This window comes from Candida oxycetoniae, assembly GCF_023343755.2.
Source record: "Candida oxycetoniae strain CBS 10844 chromosome Unknown scaffold42, whole genome shotgun sequence".
Taxonomy (NCBI): Eukaryota; Fungi; Ascomycota; class Pichiomycetes; order Serinales; family Debaryomycetaceae; genus Lodderomyces; species Lodderomyces oxycetoniae.
In genome coordinates, this window is record NW_026055416.1 from 59,715 (window position 1) to 85,595 (window position 25,881).

Sequence of the window (25,881 nt, forward strand, 5' to 3'; positions counted from 1 at the left end):
ACCATTTTTTTTTTCTTAGTAAATTTTTCAATGTAAATTTTTCATATACTTTTAACTTCTACACATCATCATCGTCAGACACAATGCCTACCAGATTAACTAAGACCAGAAAACACAGAGGACATGTTTCTGGTATGTACGAATAGAGGGAGATGAAAAGAGGAAAAAGATGAGAATAAGATGAAAGGAGGAGAGAGAGAGAGAGGAGAGAACTAAAATACGTTCTATGTTATATACATATATGAAATTATGGAATATTATGGATAAATTGAATTTATGGAGAATGCCAGGTCAAACTTAAAGAGAGGTATCTGAGGCAAACGTTACAAGCATATCCTTGTTTACATACTTGCTTGCTTGCTTGATATTTGAAGACCACCTCGGAGCAATTCAAGATAGCCTCATCAATCAATAGCAGTTTGGGCTTATATCATCACCTCCTCTTTTCATTGCAATTTCGACTCTAAAATAAAATACTAACTTTTATCTAATTTAGCCGGTAAGGGTAGAATCGGAAAACACAGAAAACATCCAGGTGGTAGAGGTAAAGCTGGTGGTCAACATCATCACAGAACAAATTTAGATAAATACCACCCAGGTTACTTTGGTAAAGTGGGTATGAGATATTTCCATAAACAACAAAACCATTTCTGGAGACCAGAAATCAACTTGGACAAATTATGGACTTTAGTTGAGAGTGATAAAAAGGAAGAATACTTGAAAAGCTCTTCTTCGTCAGCCGCTCCAGTCATCGACACTTTGGCTGCCGGTTACGGTAAGGTTTTAGGTAAGGGTAGATTACCAGAAGTTCCTGTTATTGTCAAAGCTAGATTTGTTTCCAAATTAGCCGAAGAAAAAATTAGAGCTGTTGGTGGTGTTGTTGAATTAGTTGCTTAAGCTTAAATTGTTATTGTGGTCCTTATATTTTTTTTGTTTTTCTGTAACTTTGTATATTAAATAAAAGCATAGTTTCTAGGGTTAAACAAGTGACTTGGGACTTTTACCTTGCTTTTTGGATAGTTTTTCATTTGTCTTTCAAACTATGTGTGAGTAAGATCAGAAACAAGGAAAACAGAAGAGGAAAAAAAAAAGACAAACAAACCAAAACTTCAATTACATTGAAGTTCACTTCTTTTCCATCCGTAGCAGTAGTATTGTTCTTTTTTTCTTCAATTTTTTCAATTTTTTGAACTAAATATGGAAAGAAATCTTTCTGGGGCTTTGCTTTTCTTCTTTCTCTTATGCGTCATTGTCAAATGTTTACCCTGGCGTTGAAAAAAAACGTATTAGTTTTGAGAAAATATAAAAGTTCGAATAGTTTTAGATTATTTTCACATTCAACGGTGTACAAAATGACTTCCATCAATAACCTCAGTGAAAACACGTGGAAGCCCGAAGATGCTGTTCCCCAACTGATTAAGAACCTCTTAGCCCAGGAAAGTCACAGTGTTGAAAAATCCTCCTCGATCAATTTGTTTCTTGCATTTTTACAAATCATCTCATCTTTAAAGTTTCAACCACGAACTGGATGGATAGATCTGGGCATTCCACTTGTAGAAGCAGAAAGCATCGCAGACCACATGTATCGGATGGCAATAATATCGATGATTGTCCCGCCACCCAATATCAACAAGGATAAGTGCGTCAAGATTGCTATAGTGCATGATTTAGCAGAATGTTTAGTTGGAGATATTACACCATTTAGTGGTATTGCTCAACAGGAAAAACATCGTAGAGAGTTAGAGACAATCAATTACATATGTGAGTTTGTGAAACCATACAATGCCGAGTTTGCACACGAAATGCGAGAATTATGGACCGATTATGAAGAAATTAGAACCCCAGAAGCAAGATATGTTAAGGATATTGATAAGTTTGAAATGATTCAAATGGCATGGGAATATGAACTTAAGTATGGCTTGAAATACGATATAGGTCAGTTTTATCGAGCAAGAAGCGCCGTCAAAACTAAAGAAGTTGGCGAATTATGTGACGCTATACTACAAAAACGTGAAGCTTTCATCGAGAAATTGGAGAAGAAAGAGGAGAAGAAAGGTTAGTAGAACTTTGGTGATGAAAAATTATATTGTGGTATATATCTTTTATCTTTTTTTCTGGAATAATTAATTCTTTTTTTTTTCACTCTATATTCATACAAAAAAAAAACAAACCAAATAATTTTGGGACCTTGCTTCAGCTAACCTGGGGTAAAAGAGAATAATGTCAAGTACTGAAACCAAGGTGGCATCACAAGAGAAAGCCGTAGATACACCGCCGAAAGGATTGCCACAATTTGGAGCATCTGGACGTAGAATAATTTACGACAAGGATGGCAAACCGTACGTTTTTTGAAGACTAAATGGACGACACTAGCGAGCAGAGCGAGCTAGTGGAGTCATACTTAGTAGCTTGTTATGACACTGAATAGCTTGTTACAATACTAGCTTGTTATATTACTGACTAGCTTGTTATAACACTGACTAGCTTGTTACGACACTATCTCGCTCTGCTTGATAGTGTCACTCGGTAGATATTGATACTAACACTCGATTTTTTTTTCAAGTTGTCGAGCATGTAACACGTTGTTAGATTTTCAACTTGCTACGGGGAAGTCTTCAAAGCTGAGGAAAGAGAAAAAGGAGCATGGTCAATCAACAGAATCTAGCTCAAGCACAATTGCATCCACTATGCCATCCACCACGTCAGGAACTTCATATTATACCAAAGTTGATCCACCAGATGTCACCAAATTGGGCAGATCTTCGTGGTCTTTACTTCATTCAATTGCAGCTACGTACCCTGAAGAACCAACTACAAAACAGCAACAAGATATGAAGCTGTTTCTCAATTTGTTTGCTGGTTTTTATCCCTGTTGGTTTTGTGGAGAAGAGTTTGGTAAATATATGGAAAAACACAAGCCCGACACCGGTAGCCAAGACGATTTGGGTAAATGGTTATGCGATGCTCATAACGCTGTAAATAAGAGATTAGGCAAACCAAAATTTGATTGTCAATTTTGGAAAAAACGATGGAAAGATGGTTGGGATGAAGAGTAAAGAGTCGCTTGTATATAATATAGAGGAACAGGGGCAAGGTATTAATAGAAAAATGGAAACAATGAAGAATTTAGGCGGTACATGTCGAGCAAGATCAACATAAAACATAGCCTTGAATTAGTTCAAGGCTTAACCGGTAATAGAAATCTTGACAATTTTCTTTTCTTTTAACTTTTCACCACTATCGAGTAGAGCGAGATAGTGTTGTAGAGGGTATGGTTTTTGGTAGTAGAAAGAACTAAAATAGGTCAATATGGAGCAGACTGACTAAGAGAACCCTAAATGATATTTTGACATTTTGACATTTTTATATTTTGACATTTTTAAATGCGCAGCAAACAATCATTCGGGAGTGAAAAAAAAAAAATATACTGGGTAGAAAGGATACACGTTTTAGTACAGCTTTTAGCAACCGAGATCAGAGAGATTAGCGTCATGTTTAGTAGAAACCTCGCTCGAACAGTTCAAAGATCCAAGTCTTGCCAACATTGGAGATTTTTCTCTATTTCCGAGTGGTTCAAGTCTTGGAAGAATGCAGCACAATCTCAAAGGCTAATATATCCACCACCGGCTTCACAATTCACGACAAACAACAGGATTATAGACGTGTGGATAACGGAAAAGCAGGAATTATACAACTATATAAATGTCAAACCTCCGTTGTTGTTGAACTTTGCATTTGCCGATGCTCAGAATAACAAAGTTACACAAGCGTTATTTGATGTATTGAGCGACAAGTCAAAGTATCCCAACGGACAGGAACCAGTGTATTTGGTCAACATCTTAGCCGACTCACCAGGCGGAAAAGAGTTAATGATAGATTACGTTGTTGGCAAAAAACTCCCCTGTGTGATTGTGTTGAAACACCAATTAGTAGTTGGTCAGTATACTCCAGATACCGAACGTTTTAACGAACAGGATGTAATTGAGTTTTTAAAAACGGTTTAACCAGAAAACGGCAATAAAGTTTTTAGTTGGCACATATGGGAAAAGCATATTAGGTGATATGGTAGCACCATTGGTAACGCAAAAACGAGCTTTGCACTAAAATGTAAAAAAAAAAATAATTAGTAATTGATGACTGAAGAAAATTGCTAGTTGTTTTAAGAGATGCAAATAGTGTGTATGTGTGTGTGTGTGGGGGGTGAATAGCTCACAATACTTGTTATTTGTAATACATTTCTCTTACTTTTAAGGCAATAGAGGGAAAACCTTTGATATACCTTTTATTCTTATATTCGAAATTACGATCACGTAATCCTTATTAGGTAAACTTCTTTTTCCTCTATTTCCATATGGAAAAAAAATAAATAAAAATAGTTCTGTATTTATCAAATTGAAGGTTGTATATAATTCCATACAAATCCTCATCGGCTTATGATGTCCAATTTAGGAGAAATATTGTTTTGTTTGTAAAACAATGCGTGCTTAGTACTTCATCCCTTTATCATCAAGACTTCAAGACCTAGGGATACTCCTTGACAGCGATTTGCCAAAACCCACTACTTTATTTTCCGATATCGCACAATTGTTGAATCATTTTTCAGTTTTTCACTTGTACAATCGAGTCGGGATTACGCCTATAAATATTATAGGGAACGGCTTGCTCAAACTACATTTTTCAAATAAATACATTTTTTTAAACTACTTTTTGTTTATATTTCATTAAGTTCATATTTCATTTAGTTCAGACTTTCTTTGGAAAAGTCACACCTAAACACACATTATAGAGGTTCTTTAAAACTACTTTGAATATCGCCTCTTTTTCCCTTTGAAAAATTCACACCCATATTATTATTATTATTATTTTTTTTTCTTTTTTCATTTACTCCCTGATTACTGAAAGAGGTTAGTGAGAAGTGTTACATAATATATTACTAATTAGAAGCTAGCACCAGTTTTTTTTTTTCCGTCCCCAGGTCTTCTTTCTATTAATTGATTGATTAATTTTTTTTTTTCACTGTATAACGAGACAAGAGAGCCGTTTGGAACCATATGGCTACTAATATTGACGTTGGACTAGTTGCTGGTACTGCTCATAATATACCATTTAACAAGGTTTCTTCTTATAAATCACAAGGTGACTTAAGATCCAAAGAGTATACTCAATTACACTCAGGTTTAAATCCTGTCCATTCCTTACCTTTGAACAACCAGAAGAAGAATAAAAAGACATTTAACCAGTTGGATACTACTGATATGTCATTGTTACATCATCCGCAACCGTCTAGTACTGTTAAACAAAATGACAATAGTGATAAGAGCAATGGAGCAGGACCTGCACCACACTATCTTCGCGATGTCAGCAAAATTCCAATTGTTACTCCAAGACCATCAAGCGCAATGCTACCTTTGTCGAATGGTCAGCAAGTTGGATCGCCTCAACTTCCACCAGTGATTACCCAGGATATGCGTGATCAAACAAACTTGCCCGATGAACTACCTCAAGTTAACTGCATAGCAAGAGCAAGAATTCCTACGACTCAAGGTCCAGATATATTTCTACATCTCTACGAAAACAATATTGATAGCAAGGAACATTTGGCAATAGTGTTTGGAGAAGATATTCGATCTCGATCCTTATTCAAGCAAAGACCAGGTGAGACCCAGCAAGATAGAATGACTAGAGGCGCATATGTAGGGGAGCTTTATCCCGGAAGAACTACTGCTGATTCAGACAATACACGCACGTTGCATTTCACGCCTGAAGGCGACTTGATAATTGATGACTTGACGTTTGCAGAACCAACTTTGGTGCGCATCCACTCAGAATGCTATACTGGAGAAACTGCGTGGAGTGCAAGATGCGATTGCGGCGAACAATTTGACCAAGCGGGGAAAATAATGGGAGAGAATGGTCATGGATGCATGGTATATTTAAGACAGGAAGGTAGAGGAATTGGTCTTGGTGAGAAATTGAAAGCATATAATTTGCAAGATTTAGGTGCCGATACAGTAGAAGCAAATTTAATGCTAAGGCACCCTGCAGATGCAAGAAACTTTTCACTAGCTACAGCTATACTACTAGATTTAGGTTTGGTTGAAATTAAATTATTGACAAATAACCCCGATAAAATAATAGCTGTCGAAGGTAAACATCAAGAGGTTACGGTGAGTGAAAGGATACCTATGATACCGTTGAGTTGGAGTCATTCGCATGAGAATGGGTCCAACGGAGTTTCCAAAAAGGGAATAAATAGCAAGGAAATAGAAGGATATTTAAGCACCAAGATTGAAAGAATGGGCCACCTTTTGGAAAAACCAATAAAAATAGGCAATCAATAAAATAGAAAATAGAAAAAGAAACAAAATAACATTTAAAGTCCATGTACCTGTTTTTTTTTTTTTTTTTTTTTTTTTATAAATAATTATAGAGAATTTTTTTTTTGAAAATGGGAGAAATGCTGTGTTATAGAAATAGTTGAAGACAATGTGGAGTGTGGTCATGAGATCTGGTAGACGAGTAGAAAACGAGGTAACTAATAGTTTGAGCACTAGAAAGGGATAACCTGTTTGCATGAAGAGATAAACGACATTTTTAACCGTCAATGTATAGATAGACCTTTTCCATTAATAGTCTTTCACATAATTTGGAGAAGTGCCTATTTTAATTCTACTACTACTTTTTTTTCCCCTTCCCATTAACACTATGTAGAAGTGGTTTCTATGATTATATGTGTTCTATATGATAAAGTGATTTAGACTAAGCGTCACTATCGAGCAGAGGGAGGTAGTGGAGCACTAGGCGCCACCGATACTATCGACCCTATCGAGTGTTTAAAGTAAGCAATGCTGTAGAGAGAAAAGCTAGAGAGAAGCCAGTGGGAGAGAGGTAAATAGAGAAAGCAAAGCAGACTTGAGCAAATTAGTAGGAACCTTTCAAGAAATCTCTCCATTTGAAGAAAGTTGACTCAAAGTTAATTGCAAGGTTGTTTTGTTCGATTCATATTAAAAGCAATGTATTATTCTATATTATTGTATTATCAGATGTTTTGCTATAAGAGCGAGAGTGAAAAAAAAAAAAAAAACTTAATTAATTATCATATAGTGCTTGATTGGAAAACTATTCATTTCATCTCACAGACACAGAGACAGACATACACTTGCTCTCTCAGTATAACGATGAAGGTAAAAAACAAGGTTAAGCTAAAGGATAAGAATGTTGCAATAACATTGGTACCTGAAGATTCTGAAGATCTCTGGTACTTATACAATCTTATTCAAAAAGGAGATACGGTACAACTTTTAACTCATCGAAATGTGAAAAAGGGTAACCCTAACCAAGTAACGAAAGGTAAGGCTAAGATGGAAAAAATACTTGTTAAGTTGAGATTATTAGTAGAGGATATTGACTATGTTGCAAGCGACTCAACTATGAGGATCAATGGTAAATCATTGCTTCAGCAAGAGTATATTCCGCTAAACAGTTATCATACTGCCGAAGTAGAGTTAAATAAAGAAATATCCATAGTGAAAGAGAGCTGGGACGAATACGATATGACCTTGTTGGACGATTTGTGCTCAATTGAGAAAAAAGCCGATATTGGTGCAGTAGTGTTTCAAGAAGGTGTGGCACATGTATGCTATGTTACTGACCAAATGACGGTATTACAAGCCAAAATAGAAAAACTGATACCCAGGAAAAACAAGGATTACGGAACAAGGGATTTGGATAAGGCAATGAACTCATTTTTCAATATGATCATACAAGCTATAATAAGGCATTTTGATTTTGAGAAGCTAAAAGTTATCATTTTGGCAAGTCCCGGCTTTTTAGCAAATAGTTTATATGAACGACTAATCCAAGAGTGTACGAATTTACAAAGTTCAGGTAACACAAAGGATGCAAAGAGGTTTAATATAATATTGACCAACAAGCACAAAATTCTTGTTGCACATTGTTCAACGGGGTATTTGCAAGGTTTAGAAGAAGTTTTGACTGATTCGCTGCTACTGAAGAAGCTTGCAGATACCAAATTTTACGAGGAATCGGACGTTTTGATGAAATTTCAAAAGGCTTTGAATGACGATGATGGACGTGCATGGTATGGACTTGACGAAATTCGAAAAGCTTTACAAATGGATGCTATTCGATTTCTCATGGTTTCCGATGAATTGTTCCAAAACGACGACGTAAAAACTAGGAGGATGTACATTGATATTTGCGAACAAGCCAAACTGATGGGGGCCAAGGTGTACATTTTCTCGAGTTTGCATGAGCTGGGTATCCAATTGAACCAATTAACAGGAGTGGCTGCTTTGTTAAAATATCCAGTCCCCGATTTAGACGAGTCGGACAATGAATAAGAAGATAGATGGCATGGCCCAAAGACAAAATTGGTAAGAGAGGTTTATCTGAATCTCTTCTTCAATTCTTCGATGTACCAAACTTTCCCAGACCTTGCATTGATCATTGCATCTTCCACCAATCCCAATAATAGTCCAGCAATTGTACCTCTAATAACCATTTTTCTCGCTGGTATAATATTGAGTTGTTTATACCTCGTATATAGACCTGTTCCAATAAAACACGATACTGTTGTATTTATAAAATCAATTTGGCCCCTAGCAAAGTCTAAGGAATACTCCAAAAGAGACAATGCGGCAAGAAACCCTCCAAACGTAACACCAGTCTTGATACCACTAGACATGCCGCCAACGATCATTTCATAATTTTTTCTCTTGTGATAAAAATACCATCCACCTTTTGTCGTTGGAAGTCTATGAGCATTTTCAACCAAATATCTTGCAGCAGATTTCTTTACGCCTTCATAAAATCCAATCATGACACCTACAAGGGCTCCTGTACTTGTTAGCGCCTCTATTCGGTCCTTAGGAAACAAATGAAAACGCTCGTTTTTCTTGAGATCAAGCTCAGTTCCCAGTATCAGATCTGTAACAGTTGTTGCAGGAATCGCTAGCAGCAGTGAAGATGGTATATTTTCTGTCATAACTAGGGGGAGAGGAAGCAGGGTGGTGAGGTGAAGAGAAGAAGTAATTAATTGGAATTGATGCAAAAAATTTTTTGATAAGTTTGATTAAAAACTTTAATATTTTTTTCTCACTGTATGGAGAAATCCAGTAAAAGACGACAGAGTAAGATCTACAAATAATGCCATCTCTTGACCCATTATTTCTGATATATATATATAAGCTATACATATACAAAATAGATAAATCTGTATATCACTTCAACAGCTATTGATCCAAGATGGATTTCACAAATTCAACATAGTCGACATTGCCGTCACTAGTTACATTAACTCCCTTCAACAACTCATCTACTTCCTGATCACTTAGCTTTTCCCCAATTGAAGTTAAAATATATCTTAGCTCACCAACACCAATGTAACCGGTTTGCTCTTTGTCAAATACCTGAAACCCTTTTATGTAATCTTCTGGCGCACCCAATGGCTTGAACCCATCTGGACGATTGATTATTTCCTGGTAAGTGTCGAAATCGAATTCAGCACTTTTTACACCCTTTTGTAATTCTGCTATTTCAGCAAGTGTAGGGTTCTGACCGATAGCTCTTAATAAATCACCCAAATATTCTACAGGGATCTTGCCTGTACCCTTTTTGTCAAAAAGGGCAAATGCGTCTTTATAAGTTTTCGTATTCTGTGACTAAAAGATCTGTGTTAGCTAGTAAAAACATTTTTAAAAAAACATATAGTACTTGAATCTTGTGGACCCTACTTACCATTCCGTTTGATATGGAACTTTGATTTACTTAAACCTTTCTTTATTAAATTCAAAGTTACTTTTAAGAATGTAAACAAAATATAAAACGGAAAATGAGAGCTACCAACCAATTCGAGGTGCGAGCGCACTACCCTCAGAATCTCTTTTTTTTTTTTTTTTTTTTCCCCCGACTCTTTTCACTCTTTTCAACTATAGAAGATAAACAAGTTGAAAATCAAGGTTTTGAGGTCTTCAAAGTGCATGGACTTTTCGCTTATCAGACTACACACTCTGCACTTGTAGCGAAGAATTCGATTGATAAGCAGAGTTCTTTTTTTCTACCTTTTTCTTTTTTTTTTCTTCTTCTGTTTTTCCCCAATTTTTTTTTTTTTTTTTTTTTTTTTTTTTTTTTTTTTTTTTTTTTTTTTTTTTTTCCCTTTTTTTTTTTTTTTTTTTTTTTTTTTTTGATCTCATGTTTAAAGGCCAATTTGCATTGATAACTGGAGGATCTCGAGGTTTAGGATTTGCAATTGCTTCGAAACTAGCTCAAGAAGGTGCAAATGTCACTTTAGTTTCAAGAAACACATCTGCTTTAAAGAAGGCAGTAGAGAGATTATCTTTGAAGCATGATGGTCAAAAGCATTTTTATCAATCAGTAGACTTGCTAAATTTAGTCGACCCAAATAGCTCGAGCTTACCGGTTATGCAAAATCTTTTAAACCTTAATACGATATTGGTCAATTGTGCTGGAGTAACTACACTGAACTTGTTGCACAAGACAAGTCACACTCAAACTCTTGAAACGTTGAACTTGAATCTCACAGTTCCAATTCTATTAAGTCAAATGGCTATAAGAAACATGATACGGCACCGCAAATTGAATCCATCGATTTTGAACATCTCTTCAATATTGTCTTATACAGAACATTTACTTCCTGGAACTTCAGTATATGCAGCTTCAAAAGCGGGACTTTTGGGATTTACTACGAGTTTGGCAAACGAATTGAAAGGAAGAATTAGAGTTAATGCATTGCTACCTGGTTTGATGAGAGAAACAGATATGGGCTCTTTGGTAACAACAACAAATTTTGCACTGGACGTTTCTGTGTCTGTATCTTGTGTCGCAAATGAGGCATTGAAAATATTGGAGAATTTGTCAATGAATGGTGAGTGTATAATATTAGACAATAAACTTCAAAAAGGTTAGCGCACTCTAAGTTTACAACCAATTCTCTTTTTTGCATCAACAGAAAAAAAAAACAAAACCCCTCTACATTACATCACAAGCAGTGGTACACCCAGTCATGAGGTATACTAGAATAAACATTGTTCAATATGGGTAACAAGCTAACTTTTTATTTAATTTTATTTAATTTAATTTTTTTTTTTGATAAATAAGAGAGGTTTAGAACCCCACTATAACTTTGAATTAATATGTTATTAGCAATACAGTGGGTATGATCACCAATCTTGTAACCACCATTTGTGGTTACTAAATAGGGGTATGTAAAGCAGGTTGTGTTCACACCAGCCGCTTGTTTTGCGCATGATTTGTATCTTTAAATTTTCTCTCTCTCTCTCTCTCTCTCTCTCTCTTTTCTCCTGAATGAGAATGTTGAAATCTTTATTGATCAATTGAGATGTTATTACACCGTTTTGTTGCGTTGCTGTTTCTATCTCAGGTACTAGTTGCCGACGTCATTGGAGTAAGTCCCGAGAATCAACATCTTTACACACCGATAGTAGAAGAGGGAGAGGGAGGGGACGAGGCTGGAGGTAAATATTGGTATTGTTTAAATGATACATCTATAAAACTACAGTTTCATCAAATCAATGATGACATATGTGACTGTCCGGATGGATCCGACGAACCGGGGACAAATGCTTGTCCCAGCACACCTTTCAAATTTTACTGTAAGAATGAAGGTCATTTTCCCGGTTACATAGACCAGTTTAAATTGAACGATGGTGTTTGTGATTATGATATTTGCTGTGACGGATCCGATGAATACAAAATTGGTAATTGCGAAAATAAGTGCAAGGAAATCCATCAGCAATTCGAGGAATATAGACTGAAAAAGCTAGAAACTATTTCGAGAGCATTGGAGAAGAAAAAATCAATACTAATGCTTGCTCAAACTAAGCGAAAAGAATTAATCAAAAGCTTACAGGACTTGGAAAGAGCATTACCTGAAACAAAATTGAACTTGAACAAGTTGAAAGTTGAATTGGAATATGCAGAGCAAAAAGAAGAAAAAAGCGAATCTGTTTACGACCACCTTGACAATGAGTTTGATGGGTTACAAAGGAAAATAGATAAACATATAAAGGAAATGTCGAGGCAAGAAAACAAAATTCAAACATTGGAAAAGATTTTGGAATGGTTGTCCAAAAACTATAACCCCAACTTTAATGATCTTGCAGTAAAGGATTCGATTCATAAATTTCAAGAGTACATCTCGAACAAAGAGGAAGATGATGTCAAAGACGATATCCATGAAACAAATAAGCTAATTAAAGAGATTATCAACAAAGCAAAATCAATGTCCCACAGTGGTGTCTCTGAAGAAATTGCACACTTTGTGCCTTCCTTGGGAAACATGTTGCATCACGTTTTTCGGTTATTCAGTGAAAAGTTTCTAACTAAGCGCTCAGAGGAATATGTTTCGCCTTTATCAAGTAATCAATTAACGCCCGAGATTGAAAAGTTGGAGGAAAAAGTTAAAACAATAGAGCAAAAGATATTTTTGATCAAAGATGATTTGAACAAAGATTATGGTCCAGATGATGTGTTACGTGCTTTTGCACAAGTAACAATAACAAAAAATCTAGGAGGATATCAATATAAGGTCAATTTACTCAACTCAATATACCAAAATGACGTATTGATTGGCAAGTTCAAAGAATACAAAGATGGTAAGATACATTTCAATAATGGCGCTCGATGCTGGAATGGACCACAAAGATCTGCAGTAGTTGAGTTGATCTGCGGAGAAGGTCTTGATGTAGTATCCGTTAGTGAACCTGAGAAATGCCATTACTCATTTATAGTTCAAGGCGAAACTTGGTGCCAACCAATCACTGACAATGACCTACAAAAATCATTTGAAATTAATTACGAACTACTTTAACATGGAGAAAGGAAATCTATAGTGATTAGACTTTTATTCAAAAGTGATTTTCTTACCTTGAAATTTAGTATTTTTCATCTTTGCTTCAGCTTGTTTCTTTGCCTCCCATGAAGGGTGGATTTGCTTCTCCTCCACATGAACAGTGCGCGTGACAGTAGATTTCCTCTCGCCTAGTGGCTCAGTGTTGGCACCAGTAGGTTTTTGCTTCTCCTCCAACATTTTTGCTTTTAATTCTCGTTTGCGTTCTCTCTCCTCAAATTCTTTCTGTCGTATTTCTCTCTCGCTCTTTATTCTTTCATGGTGCTTCAAAATGTGCTTTGCCTCTTTACCATACTTCTTTGCCCAAATCTTTTGCCTAGCTCTTTGACCCCTCCTATTCTTGCGTGGTTGGGTTAGTTCTCTAACAACCTTGTCATTATCAACATCTTCCTCATCCTCATCATCGGATCCTCCCGAGTAGTAACCCGATGCAAGTTCGGGCAAATTGTAAACTGTCTCGTTAGAAATTTCAGCTTTACCTTTCTTCTTTGGTGGTTCATCAATAGACAGTGTCTCACTGTCAGACTCTTCGTCATCAACCTCTAGAGATTCATCTTCCAGAGGTTCTTCATCTGTTACCTCATTGTAGTTTACATCTGATTGGAGAACATCGTCTTCCTCATCTTCCTGATCTGAGCCAAGCACCAAATGATCATACTCTGCATATTTGTCAAAAGAATCACCCTCATCACTATCGCTTCCCTCCTGTTCATGTTCTCTTTCCTCTTCACTTCTTGGGCCGTTCAAGTTCTTCCTCGTCTGTAGGTCTCTCTCTTCTATATCGTTCTTACTCAAATTCCCTCTTACCATCTTGAAACTCCATTCAATGTCATTTAGTATTGGTTTTATCTGCTTACTATTCCATAGATTCGAGCAAAAATTATTTACTTCTTTTGAGTCTCGACAATTGGCTATAAAGAATTGAGAAGGATTGTTTGGATTGGACTTGTCTATTATGATTTCCCTAATGATTGACTTGATATACTTTGGTGGATTTGTTTTCAAGTCTTTCAGAACCAATATGGAACTCCCAATACTCTTAACCAAACGCGAAGTGATTAATTGTTTTAAAACTTCCTCATCGCTAAATATTTTCGGCACCGTCGTCTTGTGAGCAGTCACCTTTTTAATCGCCCTATACAATTTCTTGTACCCCGAGTGATATTTATTCTCAAAAAGTTGTGATTTCAACTCGAAAATTTCCGCTGAAGCTGCTTCTTTGGTTTCCGGTAGTTTTTTACTCAACTTGGTATTACGCTTTGTAGCAAATATTAATTTTTTTGTATGTGCAAACCTCGGAGGTAAACTCTCAAATTTGGCCTCTAGTAGGTCCAATCTCCACATCTGATTTGTATTCTTCATTGCGGGCAATCTGGTCTTGTATGTTGAGGTGAATAAAACTGGAAAACAATCTCGAGATGAGATGAGATGAGATGAGATGAGATGAGGTTAAACCGAAAAACTATCTCTTTTTTTTTTTCCTTTTCCCCGTTTCTTACTTATAGAGTAAGAGATGAGCATCGCATTTCTTTTCAACGCATTGTCTCTCCTTGACTGACTAAATGACGGCTACAGAGTCACCACCTAAGTTGAAGAAGCAAAAGATCGATCTCGAAAATGTTTGCTATTGTCAGTATATTCTACCAAAGAAGAACAAACGATGCAAGATGATGAGGAAAAAGTACAACAAATATTGTTCAGAACATATGATTTTCAATGACACCAATGATTCAAGCTGCGAAAAGAAGAAAAGAATAACTTGTCCGCTAGATCCAAGTCATACAATCTGGGAAAACGATATTAAGGGACATATGTTTAAATGCAATGCTCGGCCAAAAACGCGACACGAGCCTTGGTTTCAGTTGAATTATAATTGTTCTCTTGTTGGTGTAAACGACGACGACTTTACCCCACAAGATGATGATCCGTTAACCGAGGAAAAGAAATACATAGATTTAGTTGATTCGAAAGAGTATCAACCACTTAGTTTTCATGTATGCAATCATAAGGGATTAACTACGCAATTGGAACAACGGACTTTTCAAAAGCACGTGCTTCAGCAGTCATCGCTAATAGGCAATTTGAAAAGGTTGCATCTACTTTCACCCGAGTGCTTTTACGTTGAATTCGGATGTGGTAAGGGAGAGTTGTCACGATATGTAAACCAATGCATACTTGAAGAAAACCGGGGCCGCGAGGATAGTGACCTGTCTCATTATGGCTATGGGCTCATTGATAGGGGCACAAATCGTTTAAAAGCAGATTCGAAAATAGTTTCTGATTCTGAAACATCGAGTTTACATCCCTTGATCAAAAGAAGTAAAATCGATATAAAGGACTTGAATTTGGATTTGTTCTTGAAAGAAGTTAATCCAACCAAGTTGGTGGTAATATCGAAGCACTTGTGTGGTGCTGCAACTGATTTAACCTTGAAGCTGTTGCTAAATTCATGTATTTTCCAAAATAATCAATTTTGTGGAGTCTTGATAGCCATGTGTTGTCGCCACCTTTGCTCTTATGATCAACTACTACCACAATCAAAGAAATACTTGTACAATCTCGGTTTTAAGTCCCGCCAGTCTTTTGACACGCTCAAGAAAATGGTGTCGTGGGCAATTGACGCTAGCAAACCCGAAGCTACCGGTGATGAAGAAGAAATGCATTCTTCGGGACTCAATGCCAAAGAGAGACAAGAATGCGGATTGAAAGCAAGACGAATCCTTGACGAAAGTAGAGCATTTGCATTGAAATCAATATTGGGTGACGCTTTTCAAGTTGAAATCTTTTGGTATGTTACAACAGAGACTACCTTGGAAAATGTATGTTTATCAGTAACAAAGAAGTAAAAATAAAAAAAAAGAATGTGCTACGAGGGTCACCCAAGACCGGGTCAACTTGGAATGGCACGTTTTTGATATCATACTGTTTCAACGTATTAACATCGCGAATAATCTGTTTCTTCATTCTTCTCTCTTTCCTTCTTAGTCTTCTTTCCCTATTGAAAGAACACATTCAGAAAAATATGAAAAAGATAATAACTACTTCAACGTATTGGGTGAAATACGTATAATTAAAAAAATATAGGAAAAAAAAACAGGCTATTAATAAAAAGATTTGAATTTAGCACTTATTCTAGATTTTCATTTCTTTAACACCGTGTTTCCAAATAGCAACATATGGAGTGGTACCGTCTTCTCTATAGTTCAACAATACAATCATAGCATCTGGGTCCATTGACTCACCAGTGTAAAAGTCCCAATCGTTGAATGATCCCAAAACCTTTTTAACGTATTTGGTAGCACCTTTTTCGAAAACTTCAACTTGTTCAGGATCGTGTTCAGCCAAATAAGCCTTTACTTTCTTCATGTAACCTTTGATATAAGTTGTAAAAGATTTCTTGTCAAACTGAGTTTGTTGTAATCTGAACGAATAAACAACATTGTTGACTGTTTCGGCACCATCTTCTAAAGCCTCTTCTCCGTCTTCCGCTGATGGATTAGCACCAATATCAATATCACCATTACCAACAGTGACCATAGCACAGTCAGCCTCGTAAACAGCATCGTCAACTAACTTGACATCGTAAGCGTCGGATAACAACTCGTCGTTGGAGATAATGTCTTGGAAAATAATCATTGTAAACTGTTAATATCTCTTGATGGAAATCTCTTACCTTGTGATGGTCAGAGAGGTGAAAAAAAAAAAAATTTTTTTAATTAAAAAAAAAAAAAGACAACGAGAAAAAAAAAAAAAAGTGATGAGAAGGGTCACGTGTCCTCCTATTGTGAGCTGATGGTGAAGAGATTGGTGATATATATATACTTTAGTGGAAACACATGGCCAACTGTCAAAGTATCAAGTAACAAAGAAAAGAAAAGAAAAGAAAAGAAAAGAAAAAAGTAAACTCTCTTTAAGTAGAATTGAATTTGTAACGTGTACTCGAATTTTTCTCTCTCTAATATACAAATAAAAATCGGCTAAACGCCTGTCCCCTTTTAAATTTAAACAAACTCCCATTCGAATGCCCTTTCCAAAAAGTTCAAGATTCGATCATAAACTACTTTGTTCCCATTATGATAGCTCATAGCATGGTTGCTATCAGGGAATATCATGAATTCAAAATTTTCGATTTCTGCAAGATTAAACTCGTCCAACAATTGCAATGAGTGTTGCATATGGACATTGTCATCTCCACTGCCGTGTCCAATAAAGAATTTCCTAACGTGTTTGAAATTTGTATAGTTATGTATTGACCCTGTTTGATAACCTTGAGGGTTTTCCTGCGGTGTTCTCAAATATCGTTCTGTATATATCGAGTCATAAAGATTCCATCTGGTCACTGGCGCAATGGCTACTCCATAATTAAATACTGGCTTCTCAACATCTGTTTCAAGCGTTTTCAATGTCAAAAAACCACCATAGGACCAACCCCAAACCGCCATTCTCTCTGGATCAACATATGATTTTTTAGCCCAAACTCTACCCGCATTAATAACATCAATGGGTTCGTACTTTCCAAGCTTATCTCTAACAATAAACTTAAACTGAGAGCCCATCTTGTAATTCAAATTGTTGAAACCGGTTCCTCTACCATCAATAGTGACAACTACGGCATCTAGCTCTGCAGCCACCACAGAACTGAAAGATAGCGACCAACGTTTGTTCACTTGCTGCGAACCGGGACCACCATAAACGAAAAACAACACCGGATATTTTTTCCTTTTATCAAAGTTTGGCGGTAACGTTTCCATTGAATTGACGTAAAACTTTCCTCCTCCTGTTTCTTCATCTGTGAGTTCAACAGTGCCATAATTGACTTGGGGAAGCTCATAATCTCTCAACTTTTTGACAAGTGCAGAATTATCTTCAATAGTTTTAACATTCTTACCTAGTTTCAAATCATTGATTCTTTGTGTAGGAACTTCTGGGCCCAAGTCTGTCAAGAACAAGAATCTTGCTCCCGAGGAGAAAGAAGAACTGTAATAGCCCTCTTTTGTAGTTATGTCTTTAATATAAGGAAGCCCATTATTGGTTCTGTCCAACAAATCAATGGAATGAACATGACGCTCTATCGCAGATTTCATCGTGCTAGTAAAATACACAATGTTTCGATTATAGTCAAATGCACCAACGCCATCTATCACTTCCCATTCACCTTTTGTCAATAACTGATATTCTGGATTATCGGCAGGGGAAAAGTATGCCAAGTGGTTGTATCCATTGACAACCACCGTGTCTACATACCCATCATGTTTGCGTCCAAGTGTCTTATTTTTAGGGACATACAATGTATGTGAAGTAACTTCAAACCATGAATTTACCGCTTCATGAGATCTAACCAAGTTTACTGACTTTTCCCCAACTAAAAAGACTTCCAACAAATCGCTAGCACGATTAGATGTTTTCACTAGTAACTTATCACCTATCCAAACCACCTCTGTTATCAATCTATCCAGAAATCCAATTCTTGAGGATTTGAGCAAATGATTTTCAACGATCCCTTTTTTCAAGTCGTAAGTGAGAACATCGACTATTGGATTTGGATATCCTGCCTTGGGGTACTTGATTTTAACAACTTCAGGATAATCAGCGAATTTGTCCTGTGCGTAAAGTGGTAGTGTATACTCTGGAACCTCGGTATTATTCGATTTCAAAAAGGCAATCTTGTCGCTATTCGGTGACCACCATAGTACGATATCGTCACTAAAAACTTCTTCCTCGTAAACCCAGTCTGGTTTGCCATTAAATATTTCTGCCGATCCATCATTAGTAACTTGCGTTGTTTCACCCAGCTGTACATTTTTGAGATAAATGTTGTTGTTTAAAATAAAAGCAATGTTTCGTGAGTCTGGCGACCACGCAACCGCAGATATCTTAACATTCTTACTATCATCATCATCATCATCATCATCATCACCGCTGCTGCTGTTGGTGGTGGTGGTGGTGTATAATGAATTTACCTCTTTTGTTTCAACAGTCAAAATCCAGTACAAGGCTAGAGAAGAATGCCTCCAAGTACTCGACACATTTGTTTTTAAAATGACTTTTTGCAAATCAGGAGATACAATGTACTCCTCAATTTTGTATTCAATACCATCGTAGTTGATTGTAGACTGATTTATTAATGTGTGCTCAAAAGCGTCATCCACTATGGATTTTACAACCACTCTATATTCGTTGCCATCTTTGTCTTCTTCCAATATATAGGTTCCCCTGTCGTTGTAAATTGACTGGGGCTCCTTTGTCCATTGAACATCGTGTAATTTAGCTACTAAAGTGTGCTCATCATAAACCTTTTTTGTAAAAGGCAATTTGCCTCCTAAATTGTTTGATTTCGAACGGGGACTAGCGAAATGCGGCTTTATCGTAACATCTTCTGAGTCCAAACCAACATTTTGGATGCCTATTTTGACATCCTCTATAGTTTGTATAGTAAAGTTTGCATTGAAATTATCTATTGTACGTAGTAAAAAAGAAGTTCCCCATATTAGAATACTAAGGAGTGCTGTGAATACAACAAATCGCTTGTACGCCTTGTTCCCTTGCAGCTTATTCAGTAGCATCGTCTTTGAGTCTATATCTAAATACATATTGCCCGCTTTTTTAAATGTCCAGTACAAAACCTATAGGGGGCATGAAAGAATGTTACATTCATTAGAAGCGATTTTTGGTTACTTGGAAATTTGCTTCTATGCACCGAAAATCAAAAATGGTACTGGTTGGTAGCTCCACATTAATAACTTGGCCTGACTTGCACCTTGCACCTTGCACCTTGCACCTGTGTACAGAGTTTGGTTTTACCAGCAAAATGTCCTAGAAGTTGTAAAGCAGCTATTTCTGGACTTGGATGCGCTCTTCTGCCGTGGTAAGTCGCAGACCATATTTTGAGAAGGTTCAGAAGCACTTTTTCTTGGTATGGGAAAATCGTAGTCACGTGACCTACATTAATGATGTCATAACCATTTTTTTTTTTTTTTTTGAATGATGCCCTCTGCAAAAGAGATGGCTGGTTCCTAAACCAAGTATCAAGGAAGGATTAACCGGGTTTGCTAGAAAGAGCCATTTCCTGAAAGGAGAGCTATTTCATTAAGGAAGAGCCATTTTATCAAGGGAGGGCCATATCCCAAAGGGAGGGCCATTTCATCAAGGGAGGGCCATATCTTCAAGGAAGAGCCTTTGATGGTATTTTCCCCCCTCCCCCCGAAGAAGCCGTTTTATTAAATTAGGATAAAGTGGTTGCATTTGGTAGCTTCAAATAAGCGAGCCCCTCGTAGATGAAAAATGCGCTTCGTAAAACAAACAAATTTAAAAGGCGCTAAAAAAAAAAAAAAAAAAAAACATGTCGCAATCTTTGTAACTACAAGTTGAAAAAAATTGAGTTTAAGTTAATATTCTTTAAGCGTTAGTTGATTTAGGGTCCATTACACATTTTTAAAACAGTTTGTAAAGAGCGTTTGATTAATTGGCGGAAAAAAAGAAACTTGGATTGAAAAAGTAGTAGCCCCATCTCTTCCAGTTTCATAACCATTGAAAGATTGAAAGAGACTAAAAGCAAACATTCTACTGGTGATTATAATCAAATTTAGCCAAACTAGAAAAACTTTTCTTTTTTAAAAGAGAAAGAGGTATACTGAAGGTCGGGAAAAAGGTATTTGAAAACAGCATACTGGAGGTCAAATGTCTGAACCAAACGGAGAGACAGTCGAGGTAGAAACACCAGAAGAAAATGGTAAAATTTCAATAAGATTAGAGGTGGACTCCCATGTGAATGCTACTTTCACCATATCGAGAGATACTAAACTTCGAAAATTGATTAGAAAATTCTGTGACAATTATCAGCAAGATATGCAAGTTGTGCGGTTTTACTATGAAGATGTTAGAATTAAAGCTACTGATACTCCAAATCTGTTGCAGATGCAAGATGGAGATACAATTATGGTAAAAAATTACCTATACGGAGCTTGAAAAAAAAAAAAAAAAGGTGGTTGCCGTGATGACAATTAACTCTGTCGATGTAATATTAGAAAAGGCTAGAAATGAAGTTTTCTTTGAAGAAAAAAAATTGTGTTACTTATTATGCTAGTATAGCAATTTTGATAATCAAACTTTAAGTTTTTTTTGACTGTACTCCATTACAATTGACACAATTAACTCCATTGCAATTGACACAATTAACTCCATTGCAATTGACACAATTATACTCTAATTCTCTGTCTCTTGAACACACTCCCATTTTTCACTCCTCTTGACTCCATGACATTTTAGGGGTGAGTCTCTCTTATTTAGGTCGTGTAAATGATACTGCATCTCGCCCAAAAAAAAAAAATTCCACAATTAGTTCAATTTCGCTTATTATGAAAGCGGATTACAGTATTTTTCTTTTCAACCTTTGGGACGCGCAGTGTTTATCATCACGAGTTAATAGATAATAGGAATACGCCTCTTTAACGAGTTGAGAGAACGCACTCTAACTCAGAATTTGATTACTGGCAATCATATTTTTGACACTATCGAGCAAAGCGAGATAGTGTCGCAACAAGCTACTAAGTGTTGCTCCACTTAACAAGCTACAAAGTGTCGTAACAAACTACTAAGTGTTGCTCCACTTAACAGGCTACTAAGTGTTGCTCCACTTAACAGGCTACTAAGTGTTGCTCCACTTAACAGGCTACTAAGTGTTGCTCCACTTAACAGGCTACTAAGTGTTGCTCCACTTAACAGGCTACTAAGTGTTGCTCCACTTAACAAGCTACTAGGCGTCGTAACAAGCAACCAAGTGTTGCTCCATTATGCAATAATCATCCTAGACGGGTGAATTTGCTAAAGTATATAAAGATCTAATCCCTCGAGCGGCAAATGCTTGCATTTGATGCGAGAATTTTTGTTGATTTTTATGCTCAAACATGAGACATATTTAGATAAAAGATTATTGAGACAGATTTGGCAAAAGTTCTCATCGAGACAGGTTTGCTAAAAGCCCTTGTCGAGACAGGTCTCTGACGAGGTTTACGTTTTGCTCCTGTCATGTCCTATATCCTACAAGCGCAAATGTGGTTTACTCTAAAGAGTATGCTTGTGGTTAAGATATGCCTCTATTTTGCAGATAAAGAGAATTTTAATACTAATAAGTTGCAGGGAAAAAAGGATGGATGGTAGACAAATACACGGCATTGCTCTTTGTCACAATTCGGGATCTAGGCGCGAGAATTAAACAAACAAGCAAGAAAAAAAGGTAGTTTGTTGCTTGGTCAATTCAGAGAGTAATGGTCCAGAGTAGTGGTCTAGAGTAATGGTCCAGAGTAGTGGTCTAGAGTAATGGTCCAGAGTAGTGGTCTAGAGTAATGGTCCAGAGTAGTGGTCTAGAGTAATGGTCCAGAGTAGTGGTCTAGAGTAATGGTCCAGAGTAGTGGTCTAGAGTAATGGTCCAGAGTAATGGTCCAGCGTGTTGCTAGTCAGTGATGCTCCACTATCTCGCTCTGCTCGCTAGTGTCGCATGGAATCACTTCTCCATTTCCCAATTGCTTTTCTGTTTATAACAAAGCACTCAGTTCACTTTTCAATGAAATCGAGAGCAAGAAGCAATTTGGAAAAGATTGAATTGGAATTAAAAAATGTGATTATTTGTCAAAAGCCGAGTGCTAAACGATAGACAACAATGCTGGCGATACTAAATATGAAGGCCACGCTAGGAAGGTTTTGAAAAAAACCACTCAGGCACACTTTTTCCCCAATCTCCTCCACACACACATATGACGCGCGACGATTTTGGATTGAGGATTTTTTTAGAGTTGACAGACTAAAATGAGAATTGAAAGAGACTAAGCCAGAAATTGAGAGGACTAATCAGAAGTGAACAGTTGATTCTTTTTTGCTAGTAAAGAACTAAATGTTTCAGATTTTTTTTTTTTTTTGGTGATTTTTTTTGGTGTTCTTTGTGTTAACCAGTAGAAAATCATTTTATATATCAATTGCAAGGCCAATTGTTTTTTTATCATAGTTGCAAATATCCTACAATTAGATGAAGAAAATGCCAGGTTCACCAGATATCAGTAAAGACAATATTATCAATCAGTCCAGAGTTACAGATACTACCAATGACTCAAGTATCAACCAGTCTTTAAGTAAGAGGATAAAAATATGCATTGAATATGATCATAGTCGTTCACGGCATTATAAAATTGATCCCGATACAATGATGAGGAAAGTTCTTAGCAGATTTTGCAGTGATTATCATCTTGATATAAATGAGCTTAAATTTCTTGTTGATGGAACACTTGTCAAGTTTAATGACACACCAAGGGAATTGGAGCTCGAAAACGGTGATGTTATAAGCGCTGTTGTGAGGCTTTATGGTGGTTAAACTCTTTGAGATTAAACTCCAGGAGTTAGTAGTTGAAAAATGTACCTGTTTGGTATAGAAAATGTTTAGAAATTGTTATTTAGAAGTAAGTTGCTTACAAGTATCAATAGATCATCAGTGTAGAATACATGGCTTCTCTTTCCATTCTAGAAAAAAGTGTACTTGAGATTGTCTTTTGATTGATAAGTTTGGTCAATCTTTATTGGGGAAAGTTATCTAAGGTGGTATAACTATAAAAGTTCTATCAAACCCCATTGTCCCGACCTCATTACTTTCAAGCAGGAACACTTTTAATGTTAATGGTCTGATAAGATAGCCATTGGGGACTAGAACGCGTATCATTAAAGTGAAGTGAAAAAAAAAAAAACCATGGAGAAGCGAACCATTATTTTTTCTATTTACTTTGTGTACCTGTTTTATCTGGCAAAGTACCTTTTGGCGCCGATAAAACGGTACATCTGAACAAGTCATGGAACTGAATTCTTACTTTCATACCACGAACCTTGAAGAGGATTTGACGGGCTCTCCCATTGATAGCATTGGTATTAGTCATACTAGTATTTTAAAGCATACAGAAAAGGAAGAAAGTGCATCATTAGTAACAGTTTCACAATCGATACATCGCGATGAGTCGCCACTATTACCGCTGCCCCCGCTGCCGCCAATGGAATCCTTCAGGAATGACAAAAGTAACATTAGAGAATCCTTCAGGAATGACAAAAGTAACATTAGAGAATCCTTCAGGAATGACAAAAGTAACATTAGAGAATCCTTCAGGAGTGACAACAGTAACATTAGAGAATCCTTCAGGAATGACAATAGTAACATTAGAGAAGAAGTTTCTTTCGGAGCTTTGAGGAGCAATAGCTATCAGATTTCTCCACTACACTCAAGCCAGTCGAAATTTGCAAGTCCAATGTACCAAAGCACCGTTAAGAATACTCCTGATGACAGGATACAATATCGGCAATCCTCAAACGAAAGAGATCCTTTTATTAATACTTTTACACCGGTGAACAAGAGCCAGAAACTACATTCTGAAACGGTTAAAGAAAACGACTTTATGAACAACGTTTTGGATGTAGAGGCTCTCATAAATGAAAATAAAACGTTGAAAAATCAATTGGGTGAGATGGGAGTCAGATTAAAAGAATTGGAGCTGAAATTTAGGGAGAATGACAATTTTTTAAAGTTGGATCAAAGCACTTTTTTGCAAATACTTTCGGTATTGAAACCGAATTCAAAAGAGGAAAATAATTCCAATAGACATTGGGAAGTCAAGGGAACTGATAGTTGTTCATTTTCATCCAATAGACATTGTGACGTCAAGAGAACAGATTCCCCAGGGCCAAGTCATCAACAAAAGTCACCAAATCGACTAAGGTCTGATGAAGAGATGAAAACGACATTGGAAGGTAATGCAACTCAGAAGGCGACGTGTATGGAAAATACTCAAGCTGTGGTTAATTACAATACTACTCTACCACTATCTCCGGAATCGACAAAGTCCAATCAAAATTCGTCACGAGAAGAGGAAAAAGAAGGAGGAGGAGAAGAAGAAAAAGAAGGAGGAGGAAGAGGAAGAGGAAGAGGAGAAGGAGGAGAAAAAAAAGAACATGAACAACAAGAACAACAAGAAGAAAAAGTAGTAGTACAAGAACAACAAGAAGAAAAAGTAGTAGTAGAAGAAGAACAAGAACAAGAATTAAAAGTAGAAGAAAAAGTAATAGTAGAAGAAGAACAAGAACAAGAATTAGAAGTAGAAGAGAAAGACAACCGTGCTGTTCATAAGGATACGGTAGCTAATAAGTTATTTTCCAAACCTACTCGTATGTTTCCCCAATGGTCCAACCTGCGATTCAAATTTGGATTAAATGGGCCACTGATAACAGCATCTCAATTGGCAAGAGTAGATGAATTGGATATTGAAGATTTGAAATATTGCATCAAGCATACAATGTGTTGCTTCACGATTGACTTGACAGAAAGGTATGACTCTGACATCAATCGCTATGCCTATTTTATCAACATTGTTTCAAAATTTTTGAAACATTTACACAAGGAATTATATAATGGACAAAATTTAAAATGTTCTGATCATTTCAAGGGCAAAGTATTGAATGCCAATGGAGAAGTTGATGAGAGAATGGTTCTATTACAAGAATGTCTCAATGGGATGTTGGAAAATGTCAAAAGAATAAGGGATAAAAAAATTGGAAAATTAAATTGAAATTTTTGAAAATGTTTTTATTTCTTCCTATGCACACATGGAGAAGCTAACACACAATTACCTCTTTCACACAATTACCTCTTTCACACAATTACATCTTTCACACAATTTTCTTTTTCACACCTGCGTTTACTTGTGAAAGAGGTAAATTGATATTGTGTTTGAGAGCTTCAATGTATAATGGTTTTTTTATTTAGAAATTTATATCTAATCGCTAAACAAAATATGTATGAAAAAAAATAATTCCCTTTTCTAAGTTTTTTTTTTTTTATTTTAAATCATTTTCAATTTGACAGATTTTTACGCAAAGTCCCTCTTCTAAAGGAGGTTTAGGGGGTTAACCTTGAATCAAGGGAGGGGAAAGGGGCGCTTTAAAATTAA

The 25,881-nt window shown here is 36.4% G+C and overlaps 17 protein-coding genes across 17 annotated transcripts; 12 read left to right on the plus strand and 5 right to left on the minus strand. All coding sequences in view use genetic code 12, as the record gives it.

The window, feature by feature from the left end:
• Positions 1-83: 83 nt before the first annotated feature.
• RPL28 (60S ribosomal protein uL15) lies at positions 84-897 on the plus strand (the record flags this gene model as incomplete). Its single annotated transcript, XM_049323572.1, has 2 exons — positions 84-132; positions 497-897. The coding sequence occupies 2 exons, from the start codon at positions 84-86 to the stop codon at positions 895-897; spliced, it is 450 nt and encodes a 149-aa protein (XP_049180581.1).
• A 455-nt stretch (positions 898-1,352) lies between these two features.
• On the plus strand, positions 1,353-2,060 carry KGF56_002354 (5'-deoxynucleotidase; the record flags this gene model as incomplete). Its single annotated transcript, XM_049323574.1, has 1 exon — positions 1,353-2,060. The coding sequence occupies one exon, from the start codon at positions 1,353-1,355 to the stop codon at positions 2,058-2,060; it is 708 nt and encodes a 235-aa protein (XP_049180582.1).
• Positions 2,061-2,220: 160 nt separating this feature from the next.
• On the plus strand, positions 2,221-3,056 carry ERV1 (flavin-linked sulfhydryl oxidase; the record flags this gene model as incomplete). Its single annotated transcript, XM_049323575.1, has 2 exons — positions 2,221-2,339; positions 2,564-3,056. The coding sequence occupies 2 exons, from the start codon at positions 2,221-2,223 to the stop codon at positions 3,054-3,056; spliced, it is 612 nt and encodes a 203-aa protein (XP_049180583.1).
• Positions 3,057-3,491: 435 nt separating this feature from the next.
• Positions 3,492-4,004, plus strand: KGF56_002356 (uncharacterized protein; the record flags this gene model as incomplete). Its single annotated transcript, XM_049323576.1, has 1 exon — positions 3,492-4,004. The coding sequence occupies one exon, from the start codon at positions 3,492-3,494 to the stop codon at positions 4,002-4,004; it is 513 nt and encodes a 170-aa protein (XP_049180584.1).
• Positions 4,005-5,051: 1,047 nt separating this feature from the next.
• On the plus strand, positions 5,052-6,341 carry RIB1 (GTP cyclohydrolase II; the record flags this gene model as incomplete). The annotated part of the gene is made up of 1 exon (XM_049323577.1): positions 5,052-6,341. The coding sequence occupies one exon, from the start codon at positions 5,052-5,054 to the stop codon at positions 6,339-6,341; it is 1,290 nt and encodes a 429-aa protein (XP_049180585.1).
• An 837-nt stretch (positions 6,342-7,178) lies between these two features.
• KGF56_002358 (ribosome dissociation factor) lies at positions 7,179-8,363 on the plus strand (the record flags this gene model as incomplete). Its single annotated transcript, XM_049323578.1, has 1 exon — positions 7,179-8,363. One exon carries the CDS (start codon positions 7,179-7,181, stop codon positions 8,361-8,363), a length of 1,185 nt encoding a protein of 394 aa, XP_049180586.1.
• Positions 8,364-8,407: 44 nt separating this feature from the next.
• Positions 8,408-9,007, minus strand: KGF56_002359 (uncharacterized protein; the record flags this gene model as incomplete). The annotated part of the gene is made up of 1 exon (XM_049323579.1): positions 8,408-9,007. One exon carries the CDS (start codon positions 9,005-9,007, stop codon positions 8,408-8,410), a length of 600 nt encoding a protein of 199 aa, XP_049180587.1.
• Positions 9,008-9,254: 247 nt separating this feature from the next.
• Positions 9,255-9,762, minus strand: MLC1 (Mlc1p; the record flags this gene model as incomplete). Its single annotated transcript, XM_049323580.1, has 2 exons — positions 9,255-9,683; positions 9,760-9,762. 2 exons carry the CDS (start codon positions 9,760-9,762, stop codon positions 9,255-9,257), a joined length of 432 nt encoding a protein of 143 aa, XP_049180588.1.
• Positions 9,763-10,212: 450 nt separating this feature from the next.
• KGF56_002361 (3-oxoacyl-[acyl-carrier-protein] reductase (NADPH)) lies at positions 10,213-10,947 on the plus strand (the record flags this gene model as incomplete). Its single annotated transcript, XM_049323581.1, has 1 exon — positions 10,213-10,947. The coding sequence occupies one exon, from the start codon at positions 10,213-10,215 to the stop codon at positions 10,945-10,947; it is 735 nt and encodes a 244-aa protein (XP_049180589.1).
• Positions 10,948-11,174: 227 nt separating this feature from the next.
• KGF56_002362 (uncharacterized protein) lies at positions 11,175-12,871 on the plus strand (the record flags this gene model as incomplete). Its single annotated transcript, XM_049323582.1, has 2 exons — positions 11,175-11,195; positions 11,423-12,871. 2 exons carry the CDS (start codon positions 11,175-11,177, stop codon positions 12,869-12,871), a joined length of 1,470 nt encoding a protein of 489 aa, XP_049180590.1.
• A 33-nt stretch (positions 12,872-12,904) lies between these two features.
• Positions 12,905-14,272, minus strand: BUD22 (Bud22p; the record flags this gene model as incomplete). The annotated part of the gene is made up of 1 exon (XM_049323583.1): positions 12,905-14,272. One exon carries the CDS (start codon positions 14,270-14,272, stop codon positions 12,905-12,907), a length of 1,368 nt encoding a protein of 455 aa, XP_049180591.1.
• Positions 14,273-14,472: 200 nt separating this feature from the next.
• On the plus strand, positions 14,473-15,756 carry KGF56_002364 (tRNA:m4X modification enzyme; the record flags this gene model as incomplete). Its single annotated transcript, XM_049323585.1, has 1 exon — positions 14,473-15,756. One exon carries the CDS (start codon positions 14,473-14,475, stop codon positions 15,754-15,756), a length of 1,284 nt encoding a protein of 427 aa, XP_049180592.1.
• A 286-nt stretch (positions 15,757-16,042) lies between these two features.
• Positions 16,043-16,546, minus strand: TMA19 (Tma19p; the record flags this gene model as incomplete). The annotated part of the gene is made up of 1 exon (XM_049323586.1): positions 16,043-16,546. One exon carries the CDS (start codon positions 16,544-16,546, stop codon positions 16,043-16,045), a length of 504 nt encoding a protein of 167 aa, XP_049180593.1.
• A 365-nt stretch (positions 16,547-16,911) lies between these two features.
• On the minus strand, positions 16,912-19,500 carry DAP2 (Dap2p; the record flags this gene model as incomplete). Its single annotated transcript, XM_049323587.1, has 1 exon — positions 16,912-19,500. The coding sequence occupies one exon, from the start codon at positions 19,498-19,500 to the stop codon at positions 16,912-16,914; it is 2,589 nt and encodes an 862-aa protein (XP_049180594.1).
• Positions 19,501-20,587: 1,087 nt separating this feature from the next.
• On the plus strand, positions 20,588-20,875 carry KGF56_002367 (sumo domain-containing protein; the record flags this gene model as incomplete). The annotated part of the gene is made up of 1 exon (XM_049323588.1): positions 20,588-20,875. One exon carries the CDS (start codon positions 20,588-20,590, stop codon positions 20,873-20,875), a length of 288 nt encoding a protein of 95 aa, XP_049180595.1.
• Positions 20,876-22,928: 2,053 nt separating this feature from the next.
• Positions 22,929-23,270, plus strand: KGF56_002368 (sumo domain-containing protein; the record flags this gene model as incomplete). Its single annotated transcript, XM_049323589.1, has 1 exon — positions 22,929-23,270. The coding sequence occupies one exon, from the start codon at positions 22,929-22,931 to the stop codon at positions 23,268-23,270; it is 342 nt and encodes a 113-aa protein (XP_049180596.1).
• Positions 23,271-23,739: 469 nt separating this feature from the next.
• On the plus strand, positions 23,740-25,500 carry KGF56_002369 (uncharacterized protein; the record flags this gene model as incomplete). The annotated part of the gene is made up of 1 exon (XM_049323590.1): positions 23,740-25,500. The coding sequence occupies one exon, from the start codon at positions 23,740-23,742 to the stop codon at positions 25,498-25,500; it is 1,761 nt and encodes a 586-aa protein (XP_049180597.1).
• Between the last annotated feature and the right edge of the window lie 381 nt (positions 25,501-25,881).